General features: G+C 33.0%; 1 protein-coding gene across 1 annotated transcript in view; it reads left to right on the top strand.

The window, feature by feature from the left end:
• Positions 1 to 19369, top strand: part of Ano3 (anoctamin 3) — a 304851-nt gene that overhangs the window by 196209 nt on the left and 89273 nt on the right. The window contains exons 6-9 of the mRNA XM_042691327.1: positions 879 to 1037; positions 9456 to 9556; positions 15805 to 15849; positions 18992 to 19123. Of these exons, the coding sequence (XP_042547261.1) occupies positions 879 to 1037; positions 9456 to 9556; positions 15805 to 15849; positions 18992 to 19123 (437 nt within the window). The remainder of the gene's footprint in view (positions 1 to 878; positions 1038 to 9455; positions 9557 to 15804; positions 15850 to 18991; positions 19124 to 19369) is intronic.

Raw genomic sequence — 19369 nt, 5'->3', positions numbered from 1 at the left:
GAAATTCCTTTGTGCTACAGAGAGTGGAAAAATAACATTTTAAGAATAGAAAAATTAGAATTCTTGAATTCTGTTAATTATCTCTGATTAAGCAGATTCTGTCTAGACAGAACCATGAAAGTTATAAGACTCTTTGAGTGACTTCATAAATTGTATCTGTATCTATATACAGATTCTGGGTCAAGTTCAACAAGCAGAAGTACAACCTGGCTATGGTCAACAGGCCTCCACACCTAGGAGTTTTGGGAGATATGCTTGGTGTGTGTGATTCTGGCATGGTGTGCGAAAGAGGAAGACAGGCAGACTTCCTAGTGACCACCAGATCCCTAAGAACACTGCCTGAATGAGTGGGAAAAGAAAACCCAACTGCCCACATGGGACATCTGGCAGCATGACCTGATCAAAATCCTGCACAACTAGAACCCATTTAGAGTTCTGAAAAAACTGTTTGGTGGTTCAGACTCCAATATGACACAGGAGAGAAGAGGCCAGACATAATGCCTTGGTAGTTTTATTGGTTTCTGTCCATATTACTTAAGATGTTTGCTCAACCTAATTGTCTTTGTGTTTGAAACTCAAATTGTGAGCAGGAAAATAAGATGACATGTTTGGGAAAAATATATATATACATGGTTTAGTAAATCAATAGCATATATCAGGTGATAATATTTTATAAAACGTATTGATTTCAGTATCAGCAAAACTCAGCTCACTTTATTTCAAATTCTGGCATATCATTTGTTATTCATTTTTGGTAGATGAAGATTATTTTGAATTGACTCCATGTCTCACAAAAAGAATATTTAAAACTTCTTTCATAATGTGTTGCTAGATACTTGTCTGACTTATAATGTTAACAAACACTGCTTTGTTTCTAGAATGACATGAATTACATAGCATCCAGTGGACTTCTCTTCAAAGATGGCAAAAAACGAATTGATTACATCCTGGTTTATAGGAAGACAAATATACAGTATGACAAAAGAAATACATTTGAGAAGAACCTCAGAGCCGAAGGTTTAATGTTGGAGAAAGAGGTATTTGATCATTATTATTTTTGGTTTATTACTCTGGAACAAATACAATTATTTATGATCAGATGAAGAAAATATAAGTCTCCACAAAAATACAATAATTTCCTTCAAAATGTAAAATAACAATAATTTATAAAATAATATGTGAAATATAAAAATGATGTTATAAATAGTATTATTCAAATATCTATCTATATATCCTTTGCAATACACTAGCTTTGAAACAAGATTAGCAATTTCTTATATATTTTCTCTGAAAAGGCTCAAGAATCCCTTCACCAACATTACTATAAAGAATGTTACCTATACTCTAAATGAAAGAATAAAAGATCATGGCAATATTGGACAGGGACATAAATGGGTAGAATTTGCTAAGTATTTATCTTCACATGAATACACAGGAAAATATTTCTACATTTATTTCTTTGAGGTGCTTGAGCTATGATGAGAAAAACTTAGGCTTGTGATCTCAAAAAATTTTCCATTCATTCAAGAATTAATGAAGCATCTACTGTGTACCACATTCTGGGGATAAACATAAAAACCATGTATTGGCACAAATCACTAGAAAGAATAAGGAAAAAACTAAGCATAAGGATAAGAAGAGTAAGATAGAAGAAGAGGAATAATGAGAGAGAAGTGAAATAAGCAAGAGCCCAACTGTTCCAGGGAAGAGTTAACCATTCAGGTTCAACACTGTTGAGAGATCCAAGACCAGAAAGAGCTTCATTCAATTGGAGAATATGGAGATCTTTGGTAAAAAGCCATGAGAACTGCTTATTTGACAGCTGTGCATATGAGACTAGGGTGAAGTGCCAATAGGTAATAGAAAATGAAGACAGCATCAAATGTGATCAACTTGCTAGTAGTAAGAGGAGGAAAAATAATGGCAGATAGGAAAATGAAGTCTTACATTTAATTCCTTTGTTTCTTTTATTCTTTACTTTTTATTAATTTTTTAAAAAGGACTTTTAAAATACAATGAGGAAGATCCAGGGGAAATGAAGCTGGGAAAGGATGGAAATAGAGGAGAGGTAGAGGTGAAGGGAAGGATGTGGGACAAAGAAGAAAGAAGAAAGGTAGGAGAGAGTGGAGGAGAGGAAAAGAAAGCCTGGGAGAGAAGCAAAGAGACCAAGGACACAGAAAATGGAAGAGGTTAATAATATTAAAATGTTTCCTGGAAGAGATTGAACACAGAACATCCAGGAGAGTCAGAATTCCAAAATTATATATAGATATGGAATTATACTTATATATATGGAATTATTATATTCTTTGCTTTGATTCCTAGTTTTGAGAGTAACAACATGACTTTTTAAACAATTGAGCTTATTGGGAGTACATTTGTTGTTTCAGGCTATGAAACATATGGTATACAAAATAAAAGTATTTTTTTAAATAAGCATTCTAACATTGAAAAAGATACTGTCTCATGGCTTCCATCAAGATATCTTAAAATTATTATTCCTGCTCAATAAATTTTCAAAAAATGTATCCACTTCAAATAAAAGCTATGCACCAACTTTAAATTCTGTTGGTCAGCAACCTAGAAATGATATGACTCAGTTTCTAAGTCTTAACTCAAGGTGTTTCATAAGCTACATTTGTACATGGAACTTAGGGCTCTTTTATAAACATACATGATTTTTTACAGAATTGTTTTAGGACCTAGGCACGTATTTCCATGGTGGATTTTAGCTCTTAGAAGTTATGCTCATTCCTCTAAAATGGCCCTTTCCAGTTGCAGAACTAGTAGTGAGGAATTTCCTTGCAGTCCTCTACTGTTTTGAATATTTCTTTCTAGGAAGAGAACAGGCCTTTCTAGGGACTCAGCAGCCATAAGGAAAATCTTTTCTTTAACATGGGACATACCTAACTATGGGAATAACTATCATATCATATCTGCATGTATCACAGACAATAGCAGACAAATGTAATAAGGAACAGAGCTCTGGAAAGACTTTACATCAGTATCTCCAAACTTTGTATTGAGTGGAGCAAACAGAAGATGATACAATATAACCTGTTTTTGAGATTATTTTTTACCTATTTTTAAAATTATCTTCATATCGTTGTACAAAAGACTTGCCATTTAACAAAGCAGTTTATGAGTACAAAGCATCTTAATCAATGTCACCCTTTCAACATTCCCACCTATCCTGCCTCTATTCTTCTTAATGTTATAGGATATTCATTGAATTCTTGATTGCATTCTCCCCTCTTTCTATTCTTCATTATTCTACCTCTTTCCCCTTGACCCCACCCCAACATTTCAACTATCTGCTTCTTAGTGCCTTTGCAAGAAATTAAGCTATTTGAGCTCTCCCTTGAATTGATTGTATTTCAGTTAATACATTAATATACACTGGCATACCACCAAACATATTTACTTGTAAGTTCATAGTCTATAGTTTCCATCTATAAGGGGAAAAAGGAAACTTTTGTCTCTCTGTGGCTGATTTATTTCACTTAACATAATTTTTCCAAGTTTTTCCATTTCTTTATAAATGGTACAATATCATTCTTTATAATGGATGAGTAAATTACATTATATATGTATGTATATGTGTATGTATGTATGTATGAAATGCTCAACATCTCAGGCCATTAAAGAAATGAAAGCCAAAACAACATTGAGAATAAACTTTATGATAGCATAGAACTCATTGATATGTGAGCACTGATAGCTATCTAATGTATTAAATACAGTATTTTGGGACTGGGCTATAGATCTGGGATAACGTGTCTGCCATGTCTTGTCAAAGTCTGCATTAGATATCCAACTCCACACACACACATAAAATAACAATAATAATAACTAAAGAAACCCTGACAGTATAAGCTATCATATTTTGTGGTGCTATAAGTGTTTATCTTTCAATTTTCTATTAAAGGTTGTGCATTTAATTGCAACTTAATTTTAATACATATTTATATTGAAAGTACTTAGGATTTGCTGTTAGAGAAAAGGAAAATCAGATCTGCAAAAGTAAAAATGTCAGCAAGTATTGGATTTGTAGGGTAAAAGATGAATGACATGGGAAATGCTCTTCTTGACTTCTTGAGTTCTCCAGACTCAAGCTCTAAGCATAGCAGAGAGGAGATCTCAAATTCTCCTCCAATTGCGTGTGAATGTGATCAGTTTTTAGGAGATAACATCAGGATGCAGTGTTTCACACTGGAAGTCTATCAAAATGAATGCAGAAGTGATTTCTAATGGTCGGGGTAGGTGCTTCATAAGCAAATTCAGTTTCCAATTCATATCAGTGGCTTTCTCCTAGACTTAAAGACCAAGAAGATATAATGTGCTGTTTTTGCACCAGTCTGTCCCCTAAAACTTACAGAGTGACTTTGTAAAAACTCCACTGTTAAATTTCTTTTTAAATTTCTTATATTCAGTCTTCAGGGGTGAATGTCATATCTCTTGGGAGTTTGAGGTGGAATAATTGAGTAACAATGTGAAGTGTGAGGGATGGAGGTGCTTTGTTTCCTCTGAGAAGCCTGTATGCAGCAGAGCTGAACACAAAAGCACCAAACTGGCAGCTTTCTGCTTCTACCTCACAGCAGCAAGTAGGCCAATTGCTGGAAATCCGTGTTTTTTAATTTTTAAGTGGTGGTATAATAAAAGAGAATTAAAGTTTAGGAATTATAGAAAGGTAGTTCTTAAAATATCCTCCATTATATATATATACATATATATATATATGAGAGAGTGAGTTAAGACATATAAAATGAGAAATGTTCTAGCTGTGTGTGCACTTAACCTGACATTTTCCTCATGAGGTTAGTCATTGTAATGCAGAAGCCTCCTTCAAAGCATCCCTTTATTTAAGGTGATTATTTCTCATGGAAGAGGTTGACAGTAATGAAGTACTAATTCTTGTGAGACAAGCTGTTCATACAGCTAATTGGGAACCTGACATAGAGCCCCATTCCAAAATAATTCGGCTCATTGGCTTTCTTGTCTGTTTTAGCTCTTGTCTAGGTATAAGTTATATAGAATGCATACTCAAAACAAATTAACTCATCCATTCAACCCACGTTTGGAGGGCCTTTTGTGTCTGATACAGAAGCAGATGACTGGGCTGTATAAAGGAATCAAATGAAGTGTATTCTCTCAGGACATATAACTAAATAGAAGGGAAATGTACTATCAGACAAAGAAGATATCAATGTAGGAAAAGTAGGACAGAGCAAGCAAGTAGTGCATGATCAAATGATTGGCGTGGAGGGAGGGGACAGGGGAGACCAGGGCAGAGGAAGTTCTTGAGATAGTGAGGGTGAGAAGATGAAAATGTCATTGAAGAAGCTGGCTTTCACTCTGAATGAAATGGGGTTCTGAGAAGTGGTATGACCCAAATTTTAAAAAACTACATCTCTATAAAAGGGAAAAAAATACAGTAGCATAGGATGCTTTAAATAGATACAGAAGAAGCATTTTTTCAAAGAATTTAAAAACCCAAAGAAATATAATATTGCTGTTGTTTGTTTTATAATCTGTACTTCATTATATTACCAGATCGACAATGGTATAGATGTTTCCCTCAAACTAAATATGTAAATCTTGATTCAGGTCACTGAATTTCACAGTTTCTCCCAAATCAGATTGTTGTTGTTTTTATGCTTTTATAACCCAAAGGCCTACTATAAAAGACATACACAACCAAGAGATAGACTCCAACAAAGACAACTCATGTAAGCAATTACAGAGGTGGGAGAAAATAAAAGATACTTAGAAATTCATCTAAATTTTGGATTTGTTTGATTAAAAGGCACGCCATGACTTGAAAACCAACATTTCTAAAGAAGCAGTTAGGCATAGATATTTCACTAGCACAGTCTTTTATAACATGTCCATCTCTAAACCTGAACTCCTTCTTTTCATTTCTCAAGTGAAGAAATTCAGGGTCATTTTTTTCCCAGGTCACTGAACTAACAATTCATGGAGATATAATTTGTGCTCAAGTCTCTGTGATCACAAGCAACAACCTTTTCCTATTATAACATGTGGTTTCTTCTAAGTAGGTAGTTATGTTTGAAAAAAAAATGTACTTGTGCCTGGTAAGTGAAAGGCAGGTTGATGTCATACCAGTAGCCAACAGCAAAATTTCAAAAAGAATTTTTATTATTATTTTGAGTATAAGAACTTCTGCATGAATAAGGCGAAAGTAGAAATATATTAAAATGAAACATATGTCTTTTTTGCCCTGGATGGAAGAATCATTTAAATAAATTGATATATAAGGTGGGGTTTTTTTTCATTTCTAAAAGCTTTGCTTGTTTGTTTACTAATTGCACTAGAGATTGAAATTGGGGCCTACAACATGATAGGCAAGCACTCTGCTACTGAACTGCAGCTTCTACCCTAAAATTTTTTATTATACTATCTCTGCACAAAACCCTCCTACTAAGTCTGGAATATACACTAAAAATAGCCTGGAAGAATCTACACCAAAATCTTCTCTTTTTTCATGATCAATGTTGGGTATAAACTGACTGATACATCTGTATTAGTAGTTATTTGAATGAATGAATGATCACTTTTTACATGTTATGCTTTTTTCCCCAACTGTAGTTAATGTTCCTAATGTTGGTCTAAGTTCAAAGACCTGTTAATATTTGAGAGATAAGTCTATGTACCTCTGGCACTGTCCATGATAATTTCCATAACCCTTAATTTGAAACAAATATACATTAAATAAGAAAGGTCCTTCAGAAATTACACTGGCATAAAACCATCTTTCACTATGCTTGTCTCATAGTAATTTGGAAATACTAGTATGTCAGTAAGCTCAAAGAAAACAGTTTGTGACCTAAGAATTTGCATATTCAGAATCCCCTACTATCTCCTATTTTCAGTAAATGTTGTGTCTTAACATGTCTCAAAATTCTCCTAGTGAGAAGCCCAAATTTTTTCTAATTTTCTGTCTTAAAAGAGAAAGTGATTCTTATATAGGAAGTGTCTGCAGGGTAGTAGGGAAGAAATGATCAGACTTCAGACTGCCCTCTAAGCATGAATATTATTGCAGTGGTGTGACTTTCTAATAGCACTGTTTTTAAAATGTTGGTGAAACAAGTTTGAAATACTATTCTGGAAAACCCACAAAACTAGACCTACTTAGAAACTTAGAATGTAGGGCTTGATAAATATTAATATGAATATAATCAAATGAATATATGTGATGAATATGTGGATGACTATGTTTGAAGATATGGTTAAATTTGTTCTTAAATTAAACTGATAATTTTATTCTATTTTCTGGGCTTAAGTTTTTAGTTTCCTGAAGAGTTAAGCCTACCTGGAATTCAAAAGCTTGCTCACTGGGCCAATTTGTTCAGGATGTCTACAGACAAGACAAAGTTGTCTTGTGACAGATGTTCACAAGATGGAGGATAAGTTTTGTGGAAATTGATGCAAAGATAATGACAAATGTCCCATGCTTTGTGGGCCTCAGATATAGATGTAAATAGCTGTGTAGGCCTTTAAAACCAATTGGACTGTGAACATGACTAAATATAATGCCAAGTTAGTTGTTAAGCTACACCAAGTATTTGTTTAGCTATATATCTTACGATCTGGACCAAATCTAAGAATTTAAATGAGTATCTGGTATAGAAACACATAAGACTCTAATGAGCGGCATTATTAAGATATCGATAGACAAGAGAATCTAATCCTTGCATTTACAAGAAAAAATTAGACCTGAGATGGGTTCAGGTGGCTCATGCTTGTAATCATAGCTTCTCAGGAGTGTGAGTTCTGAGGATCACAGTTCTAAATCAGCCGAGGCAGCAAAATCCATCAGACTCATCTCCAAATAACCAATAGAAAATCCAAAGTGGTAGAGTGCTAACTTTGAGGAAAAGAGCTCAGTGACCCCAAGGCAAAAAAAAAGAAAAAAGAAAAAGGAAAGAAAAGAGACAGACCTATTGCCCAATTTTGAAAAAAGAAAGAGAACCACCTAGGTGATTATGATGATTGTTTGACTCTTCTCAAAATCCTCTTAGCTAGATAAAAGGTATTTAAAACCTTATGTTTACATACAAGTTGAAATGGAATAAAAATATAGAGTGAGCATGAAAACTTGACAGTTTTGTATAGTCCTGAGTTCCTAATGGTTTATATAGGACTTATTTTCTGAGTATTATCATAGTATTTAGAAAGTAACTTGAAGATTCAGTTTACACTTAATAAAATATGAGAGTAAATGGATAAATTATTTAATGACAAGAGACAATTTGCAATAGTTCTGCCTTCTCTTAAAAGAAAGGAAAAACAGTTCATGAAACAGTGTCCATCAAAAATAACTTGAGAGCCAGGCACTGGTGGCTCACGCCTGTACTCCTAGCTACTGAGGAGGCTGAGATTTGAGGATCACGGTTCCAAGCCAGCTCAGGTAGAAAAGTCCGTGAGACTCTTATCTCCAATAAACCACTAGAAAACCGGAAGTGTTGCTATGGCTCAAGCTGTAGAGCGCTTGCCTTGAACTGAAGAGTGCAGGGACAGCGCCCAAGCCCAGAGTTCAAGCCCCACGACTGACAAAAGAATAAAAATTAAAAAAAAAAATAACTTGAGATGTGATTGATTTGCTACAGTGCAAAGATGTGGAGCTGTAACAATAAAATCCCCCCATATAACTGACATAAGCTGATAAAAAAGAATATCTAGAGATTCTTAATTATCCATATAGCTCTGGTAGGAGAAACCTACATTTTGATCATAAGCAATATAAGAACATTCATTCATTTACACAGGTGCTTATTTCTTGTACACAGTTGTGGCACAGAGGAAAAGCCTGCTGCTTGCCTGTGCAGAGAAACTAATGGAATGACATCATATTTTTGAAAAACAAAGATATTTTATTGTTTTTCTTTCAATCCTCAAGAAGTTATCAGTTTGCTCACCCTAATTTATTGATAGCTGGTGCATTTACAGGAGAGAGAAGGGATCATCTGCTTCTTGATTTTGTGAGAAGGGGAAGTTTTATGGTTATCTGTGCAGGTATATGTGGATGGTCACCAGGCCTATCCACTTATCAGGTTTACTTTCATGACTGTTATCAAGTTCTGGAGGGATGAATGTGAACTCGCCTTCTGGATTCTATTGTTACGAATGTCCATTGTTGAAAGCTGAGTGTTTCAAACTGAATGAGTACATTATGAAGGCACTTCCTGTTAAACAACTCGTGAACACTCTGTAATTGATGTCTGGATGTGTCCAATCCTCAGCTGGTTTCTATGCCAATATTTTATTGAGGTTTTTCTTTATTTAAAAAAATGTATACATGTAATTTGTCTCTTAATCGATGATGACAATTCATGTATAATCAGGGAGGGTGATAGTTCTTGCTTGTGATTCAAATTTTGATATAAATATCATGTTTTGGTTATAAATCTTACCTGTCTTGCTATCCTTCACAGCCAGCTATTGCAAATCCCGATATTATGTTTATTAAAATTCACATACCATGGGACACACTGTGCAAGTATGCAGAGAGGCTGAACATCAGAATGCCCTTCAGGTACTTTTTAATTTGTCTCATTTCATCTCAATATGTACTAATATGAGTCTGCCTTTTACAATACCATGGAGCAATAAATGTTGCCCTTTTTTTAAACCAGGAAATCGCTTTTTTCCAAAAATAGAAGGTTTTTAAAAATTATTTTTACCTAATAAGCTTCCTAATTCCCTGAACACTTTCTATCATTTCAAAATACACTTGCCTAGAGACAGAAGATGAAATCATTATTCTCAGAGTTGAAATTTAACCATTCTCAAGAACATGCTCACCTCTGAGTTCAAATAGATGGATATAACCCTGTTATTTGTTGTAGAAAGTAAGAAGTGTGATTGAAAACAATCTTTATATATAAACACAGTGTTCTTCATGGATGACCAGTTACCAAGGGCAGATCATTTCAATCGGGCTAGTTTCTTAGTTCCATTTGTCAGTACTAATTTATGAAAGAATTGCTCCTTTCAAAATTTCTTCAGTCTTTGATGTCAGCAGATTGGAAAGAAAATATATTTCTTAACCTGAGAAACTTTGGTGCCATATGCAGAATAAAAGATATCTCTCTTCCATTTCTTCTAAGTAAAATGAACAGTGCTTCTATTGTATGCAAAATGTTCACTCACATTGAAGACTTGAGGGATCCCATCAATGTGAAGCTAAGTGTGATTCATCAGCGCCTGAGTAGCATTTAAAAGGTTCAAAGAAAATGAGATTCCGAGGGAACCTACTTTGTACAAGTGAATATTAAGAGTGTAAACTAAAAATAGAAAAACTCTTCAGAGTTGGTAGCAAGAAAGATCATGCTACTGGCTGCAGAATCTCTCATTTTGTGATCTCTACTGTATTCAATGGTAAATGAAAAAATGATTGCAATATTTTTACACTTTTGTAACATTTCAAGCTTTGAAAGATGCAACCACAGTCATTGTTCAGAAATTAGAAATTGATTTAGCATTGGGAGCTCCTGCCAGAATTAGACTTAAAGATGTCAATGAATTCACATTCATGCATGAATAAGTTTTTCAAAGTGCTTTATAGAGATAGTATTTAGGAGATAAGCCAACAATAACTCAAGGATCTTGGCGAAAATATGAAATGAAAACCAACAGAAAATGAACATACCTTTCCAGTTCCTCAGCTCCTTATAAAGCTGATAACTAAGATTCCTGAAAGAATCTAAGTTCTGTGCATTTTTATGAAAGTTGGCCTCAGAAAGAAGCAAATGGGACTTATGAGTCATCAGAGAAGTACATTAAATTCAATTCATTTTACTGAATGTACCTTAAAAATACAAATAAGGAGTAGAGATATTTGTGATAGACTATGTTTCTTGACCTCTAAAAATTTTCTCTTTTGATCCTGCAACTTTCTAAAACTCTTTTGAAATTTCAATAAGATTTACACTAATAATACTATAGATAATATTACAGAGAACACTTGACCTTGACTATACAAGCCTCTGACATGATCTATGCACATTCATGCCACATAACATCATCTTTTTATAACATCACCAGAATAATAGTAACATACATGTTTATTTATCAAAGAATTTTACAATTAGTTATCTTTATGGTTAGCCTAGATATGATAAATAATCAGCTACTTATTCAGAGTGCAGTCAAACTTCTGAAACTCAATTTGAAAATATTTTCTGTAAGCCTTAAAATCTTTTCATAGGCTTTACTTTCTATTTATAAATATCAGATATTCACTAGTTTAATTTATAATTGTAGAAAATAGAATTGTCTTCTACATCAGTATAAGAGGATTTAAGAATGTTAGAGTATACTTTTTAAAATAAATATAAATCATTTATAAAATGAATGGGCATAAGAATTTTTAATGATTGTGAGAAAATAGTAAGTGACCAATTTAAATAGAGATAATAGTATGATTATGCATACAATATAACTTCAACCATGTAAAATACAGGGCCATATGATTGAAAATACAGTGAATTAAAATGATTGCTTTTAGTAGTAGGTGACTTTTTATATTCTTATACAATATAAAAAATTATAATTACTTACTATAATTATAATTCTCACAGAATTTCTTTGCACAAGTTCCAATTTCACTAAATTATGTCAACACATGACATAAAGAGACATAACATCCAAGATGTTGATCAATATTCTCATAAAGGACAAAATTGCTAAAAAAAAAAAAAAGAAAAAACCACTAATCTCAATCCATATTAGAGGCCTTTATCTGGTCCCAATATTTTGGGTTAGCATTGTTACTAAGAATGTAAATATATAAATTAATTAATTTCCTGGTAGATGGTAAAGGAGGAAGACCTAAGCTGAGCATTTCATTGAGTTTTCAGTGTTAAGGTTCTGTTCAGGATGTGTGATCATTGTATTAAAACATCTGATCTCAGTGGGAACACCAACTCCTCTGGACTTCATACAAATGTTTTAAAGGGGTTCAAATACTAGTGTCACTCTGTTTTCTGAGTGGAGAACTGACATTGTTTAACTTAGATCTTACTATATTATTACTAACACGCAGATAAATTTTTATCCCATAGGAGAGTAATAATCAATACAATACAGAGAGTTTAGACACTATACTGTATAAGTATAGATTAAAGTTTTAGTCAAAGTTTATTTCTAACAGTTCAAGAAGCTAGAATTACAAAATTAAGGTGCCATCATAGTTTCTAGTGAGACCCCTAGTGTAGATTTTGTCTTCAAATGGTAGGAAGAAGGCTGACTAGCTTTCTGGCCTCTTTTAAGGGCACTGGTCCTATTTACCTAAGACATCATCTACATAACCTAAATTCAAAATCTCACCTCCAAATACATGGCATAGTAAGGCTTCAAGTAGAAATTTGGGTAGAGTAGAAACAAATATTAAGTCTGTTACAACAAACAATAGCATATGTTTGCTTTATAGTGTACCTTCAAGGGAGAAAATGAGAAATAATTAAAATTATAAAATTCCTCTTTCGTTGATGCTTTGCCTAATATTATTTCATGATCCTCCTCCTTCTTGCCTGCAAAAATGTTTCTAATTGATGACTTACTGAAACTTTTAGAAAATGCTATTAAATTCTCACAAATAATAATATAAATCTTAGGAAAATATACAGTATGTCCCAGAGTATGGCAGAGTAAAATAAGTTCTATAGAGTTATAAAAATTACCTTATGATGCATTATCTTCTGAATTTCTAAGTTAATACATAAATATTTATTAAGGAACATTTGGAGAAGTTCCTCTTAGCCTTCAGAAGGCATTAAATTTTCCATGGAAACAGTAAAAATGAAATAAATATAAAACCTATTCCTAGAGATTTTGGCACATTAGATCGGGGATGGTATTGGATCCATAAACTTTTAACGGGTATCCCAAGAGTTTGATTCTGATAATAAAGAATTATTGTCGCTGGTATTTTAATATTAACAATTAAATATTTTAATATTCCATGTAATTTTTACTAACTTCCAAGAGGGAATTATACAATGTAGGGTCTCACCATTTTCTACCTGAATTTAATGTTCTAATGTTCTTGGAACTATTTGAACAATGATGGAACAAAAGTTGTTTCAGAACAACTTTCTCGATCAGTTTAAATAATAGATGTTGCATGAACTAACTTCATAGTAACCAACTTATAATTTATTTATAAGGTACACTTGTAATTTGGGCTTGTAGGCAACAGATGATGAGAATACTATTCAATCATAAACTGTACAGAAAGTCTTTTCATGATATCCAATCCAAGTCTGATGTCATCCTGGGCTAGGTAATGAGTTCAAGGCCAACTTGAACTACAAAGTGAAACCCTATGCATAATGGAAAAAAAGAGCTGGAGATATAATTCAGTTGTTGAGCATTTGATCTTTATCTTCAGCCTCACCAAAAATAAGAATTAAAATATACTGAAGTATACTAAAATATACTAAAGTGTACAGAAGATATATGTGGGATAGATGAAAATGTAGCATTTTTCATGAAGTTCTTATATCTGATCAGAGTCCTGGAACCAATCCCTCAAGAGAGTGTAGGATGGAAACATACAAGGGTAGTGAGGTACTTAAAATTATATTTTCTGAAATTCAAAAGATTTTACAAGGAGGTTAAAATTTAGCATGACCATTTCCTTTTAAAAAAAAAGAATATATATATATATATGTGTGTGTGTGTGTGTATACATATATATGAATGTGTTTATATATATACATATATATACATTTTTACTCTGAGACATTCCACACAATTTTTAACCTTAGAAATCGTTCACATTCCTCAATGAAAAGCCAAAAATTTACTCAGAAAGATTTGTTATAAACATTCCTACAAAGACTAACTTTTTGTATTATCATAAATCTTTAATGTTTTACCTACTGATAGAATGTGTCAGTAAATTATTGTGCACCTAAATTATCCAGTTATTGCTTTCTTAGTTTACCTCTAAAGTAAACAAGGACTTCACACTGAGCTTAATGTTTCTAAAGTAAGCCAGAGGATTTTCAAAGCTTACATTGCACACACAGCTCTAGTTTATCAAATCAGAAAAGATTTAGTTTTAGATTTGTGTATCTCAGTAGTTATCAAATCCCATACTAATCATTTTTCTTTGGATTCAGATTTAATTCCTGTTCAGGTCTCTCTCATACATTAAAATAATCAACACACTTAAAATGTGTCAATCATCCTGAAGTTTGCAAAGTGAGTCTGTAGAGGGAGGTAAGCTTACATTTCTTCCAATCCTCCAATAAATGTTTCAGACATAAAGAATTTGAGGGGGCCAATGTTCTAACACTTTCTTTTAACACAATTAGGATTAAATTTAGACCACACTCATGCAAAGTATATTTCTCAAAAAATAAAATAAAAGCATAAAAAGTCTAATATACAAGATGTATAAAAGTAGAGTAGCTCAGCTTTCCCAGAAGCAGTGGCCTTAGTAGCTCACCCATACACTGGCTGTCTCACTGGGTCCCTGAGAAGGCTTTACAATCAACAACCAACTATTAAGAGTTGGCTCGAACAGTGATTCTGATCAACATTTACAAGTAAATTTCATGCATCAATGTATAGCTAATGCAGGGTATAAAATAATAGAATGATAAGAATGGAAAATTAAGGGGAAAATGATGCTATTTTTATATGTGACAATTTTCAGTTAAGAAGTTACAGGATGGAACATTATAGATAGCAGAGAATTTGGTCACCAAATTCATTCATGGAGAAGAATAAAGGAAAATAGAGATTATTGATGAGTTTTATATTAAGGATACACTGAATAATGTAATGAAATATAGGGCTTCCAATGCAGAAAAGTCTTCCAAAATGTTGTAAAGACAGAAAAGAAGCTAGTCTTTTAAAAAGGTCCAGATATAACCCTTTCCATATATGTTCTTAAAAGATTGAGTTATCTCTAGTAAGATGACCTGACAAAACCATTTGCCAAATATACTTCAGCTTAGATTCACCCATCAAATTGAAGTATTAATTTACTTTATACAGGTTGACCCATTGTAACAATGAGACATACATGACACCGTTGAAAATGAATTTTACAACTGCGAGGAGGAGGAGGAGGGAAGGAATAGTAGGGGAAAAACAAAGGAGAGGGTAATAATGCTGGAGAGGAAATGTACTCATTACCTTACTCATGTAAATATAACCCCTCTGTACAGAATCCTTACAATAAAAAGAAAGAAAGAAAGAAGTTGGGCACCTGTGGCTCACGCCTATAATCCTAGCTTCTCAGGAGGCTGAGATCTGAGGATCGCAGTTCAAAGCCAGCCCGGGCAGGAAAGAATGTGAGACTCCTATCTCCAATAAACCACTAGAAAGCTGGAAATGGTGCTGTAGCTCAAGTGGTAGAGTGCTTGCCTTGAGCTGAAAAGCTGAGGGACAGCACCCAAGCTCAGAATTCAAGCCCCATGACTGACAAAAAAAAAAAAAAGAAAGAAGAAATGAAGCTACTCAAATGATATAATTAGGATATATTAAGTGGAAGAAAACAAGACTTCTACAAAAGAAATAAAAAAACAAAATGTTCAGAAAGAGTAAATGTTTGTATTCATAGTAACTTAGATTCTGATATTTAAATTATGTAAATATGTTGTTCTTTATGTTATACTCACCTGGTTTATTCCAAACTTATTAAAATCTTAAGCATATGAAATTTGAGGAACTGAAATATTCAATATTATTGAACGTTGTCAATCATATAGTTTTTTTTCCTGTTATTTCCCTCAGCTGATTTCTTTTTTTTTTTTTTTTTTTCAGGAAAAAATGCTATTACACTGACGAGAGGAACAAATCAATGGGCAGGTTGGTGGGTGATGCATAATTTCTCTCTGACCAATATGTCATTCAGAAAAACTAAATAAAAATTCTTTGATTACCGATATCAGCAATTATAAAATTTAGGTTAAAAATTTCAATAATTTGTTGAAACTTTCCAAAATGACTAAATTTAATGATATTAAAGTAATCAAATTTAGCAATACCAAAAATAAGATCATTTATTTGTTACTATTACTTTCACCATTTCAGGAAACCTCCCATGATATATTATGGAAGGGGAACTGTAATTGCAAACTACCACTCGGAGACTTTTATTTCAGAGATCATTATGCAGTAATAGTCAGTAGATAAATGATTCTAAGATGACCTAGCAGAGACTTATGGACCATTCAATTCAGTTCTCTTATTTCATTGAAATGTTAAAGTCTAGCCTCCATGCCCATGTAATGGTACATAAAGTGGATTTTGCATCATAGATCTGCTCTTATTCTACCACGTAAGCTTCCTCATATGAAAAATGAACTTCTTTTCAAAAGTTTCACCTTAAAACATCAATTTATCACTGCTGACTGTTTAGTTGGGAGAAAGATAATTCCATTTAATGATTGCCCAAACACAAGGATTCATGCTCATGCATGTTGTTGGGTTTTGGCTGTTACTGTTGTTCATTGCAAAGAAAACTCAACAGATAAAATCTAAAAACATTTAATAGTATGTTGTGCTTAGTGATGCTGTAGGATAATGACACATCTCAGAAATCTATACTATGAGAACAGCATCTATGTTAGAGATTCACCAACTCTATTCCCCAGAGATTGTTGGTCTCTTTCTAAATACAAAATTTGATTGTGGTGGTAAGATTTTATGACAAAAGCATAAACCATGGAGGAAAATAACTTGAAAGTAGAATTAATATGACAGAAATTAATCCTGAACTCACTTTTTAAAAATTAATGTTGTTTCCAAAAAGCCAGACAAGTATTTCTGTTGTGGTAAGGTACTGATTTAGAATGAACTCTATTTCCTTTATGAATCTTGGTCTATGTAGAAAAGTCCCAAGTCATTTTGTACTAACATCAACATCATCGAAATGTTGTTATGTATAAATTTACAACTGCAGATTTTTTAATTTTTGTCATATGTGTGTGTATCTGTTCAGTATGAGATGATTTATATTTTTGTTTCTTTATTTCAATCTCCATTAGTGTGCTACCACAGAGGCAGTTTGACTGCATCATTACTGAGTTTTCTGTTGAATTAGGCATCTTTCCTTCAGAGATTTCCAAAATAAAAGTATTATTATATTAAAATCTCAAGAAAAGTTTATTTGCATAAATCTATTATAGTTCTGTTTCAGTTACCTAGTGTTTAACATTCATGGTAAATATTTGCACATTAAATCCTAAAGAAATGATTGTTAATACTGGAGAAATAGTCCTCCTTTCTATGTTAGTCACTCTTATGAATAAATAAGTAAAGTGAATACCATAGCATGTGTTTCATTATGTTTATCTTTTATATTATGGTTTTTGTTTTATAAAGTTAAAATTGAGTTATTAGTTATTCTAAGCAATTTTCAAAGTATCCTGAACTGTAATCAACTATTTTACATTTTATCTATTATTTTGCATTTTATCTTTATATTTTACATGCTATTTTCTATTAATCTATTCATTATTCTAAGCAAAGTATCGTGAATCTATTACTTATTATTGCTTTGTTCTTTAGTTTTGTGGATATGAATGAGGTGGAATAGGGAATCAATGCTGAAAGAGTTTACCCAATTTTATTGCATATTTAGGTGAAGAATGATCATCTGATTGATCTGAGTTAAGATATTCATTGAATAATACTACTACATTCTTTACTAAAGGCAATAAATTGCAAAAAAGCTAGAGTAATTGGTATATGAGCCATTTAATGTCTTCAACATATTTTTGTATTACCTCTGAGATAATAGTTATATGATTTTAAAGACATTATTTATAATATGGCACGGTAAAATAAATGTTGAGACTGCTTACTAATTATTTTATGCTATAAAATGGTGTGTTCTCTCCAAAGCTAAAAATGGCATGGCTTACAAATGGTCATCTTCATTGTTAGAGAACTAATCCAAGATTTTTATATCTTAAATTTCACAACAGAGGATGGGAAGGTGGCTCAGTGGTACAGTGCTTGCCTTGCATGCATGAGGCCCTGGGTTTGATTCCTCAGCACTACATAAGCAGGAAAAAAAGCCGGAAGTGGCACTGTGGATCAAGTGGTAGAGCCCTAGCCTTGAGCTGAAGAGCTGAGGGACAGCGCTCAGGCCCAGAATCCAGGCTCTACAACCGGAACAACAACAACAAAAATTCACAACAGATTTGATGCTTAACTTCAAATTTGTCATAGTAATTTTATCATAATAAAGCCAAATAAAATAGTTCTTAGGATGCAGTATTTGCTGGCTTCCCATTGCTGGCTTAAATTTTTATCTGAGGGTTTTTGCTTGTTTGTTTTGTTTTTAAGGCCAAGTATTGAAAGCCCATTATTTAGATGTAATATACTTTCCTAAGAACCAATTCTGTCTTGCCATTCAACTTAACTGTTGCATATAATACTAAAACTTGCTTCACAGAATATCATAAATAGTGTGCTAATATTACATGATTTTTTAGAGAACATAGCTGCTGTGACAATAACTTGGAGTTTTCACAATCAGCCAGTCTCACATCAGTGTTGTGGGAACATGTATTTATTTTCAGTATCCACTTTTGTAGAGTCCTATTGCTGACTTTTTTGTTTAAAGAATCTGTACCTCTAAAGAAATAGATATAGCTAGATATATATCCAGGTCCAGATTCAATGTAGAGATAGAGATACATACATGAATACACATATATCTTCAATAAATATAGTGCTTTTTAAGAATACTATTCGTTCTGCTCTTTGTGAGTAGTAATTCTTAAATATTTTCCACAGGATTTTTAATAAGGGTAACAGCTGTGCTGAAAGACTTTGAACACATTCTGGCTTTGTTTTCTTCTGTGTGGGAACAGAATGTGTGGGTGTGGGTGTATAGGTGTTTTTTTGGACTGTTTAGTACTTAAGGGTCCTGTGGTGAAGGATTATGATGGCTTTTGAATATAATCAAATCTAGTTCTAAAAGGAGACTTTGTTCCAGGGTACAAAATTATTTCAGAAGAATCAAAAAGTGGATGGCTCAAAACCCAATGGTTCTGGACAAGTCGGCTTTTCCAGACCTGGAGGAGTCAGACTGCTATACAGGTCCTTTCAGCCGAGCACGCATTCACCAGTGAGTTCCATTTTTTTCGACTATCTGCCTTGCTACATTTTGGTACCTGGAGCTTAATTATAGAAGAAGATACCAGTGGCCATTTCAATTTTTACTAAATGGATCACAGAATATATCACTGCATTAAAAATATACTTCATTTCTGAACAACACTTAGTCAATATTATGAATTTTTCATCCATTTTATGATTCAGAGACAGACAAGCAACAATCAGAAATACCTTTCAAGGCAATTACTGTGATAAT

The sequence above is a fragment of the Dipodomys spectabilis genome, unplaced genomic scaffold, assembly GCF_019054845.1.
Source record: "Dipodomys spectabilis isolate Male_0828 unplaced genomic scaffold, ASM1905484v1 ptg000145l, whole genome shotgun sequence".
Classification (NCBI taxonomy): domain Eukaryota; kingdom Metazoa; phylum Chordata; class Mammalia; order Rodentia; family Heteromyidae; genus Dipodomys; species Dipodomys spectabilis.
The sequence above is the reverse complement of the archived record's forward strand: the minus strand, read 5'-3'. Positions and strand labels throughout refer to the sequence as shown.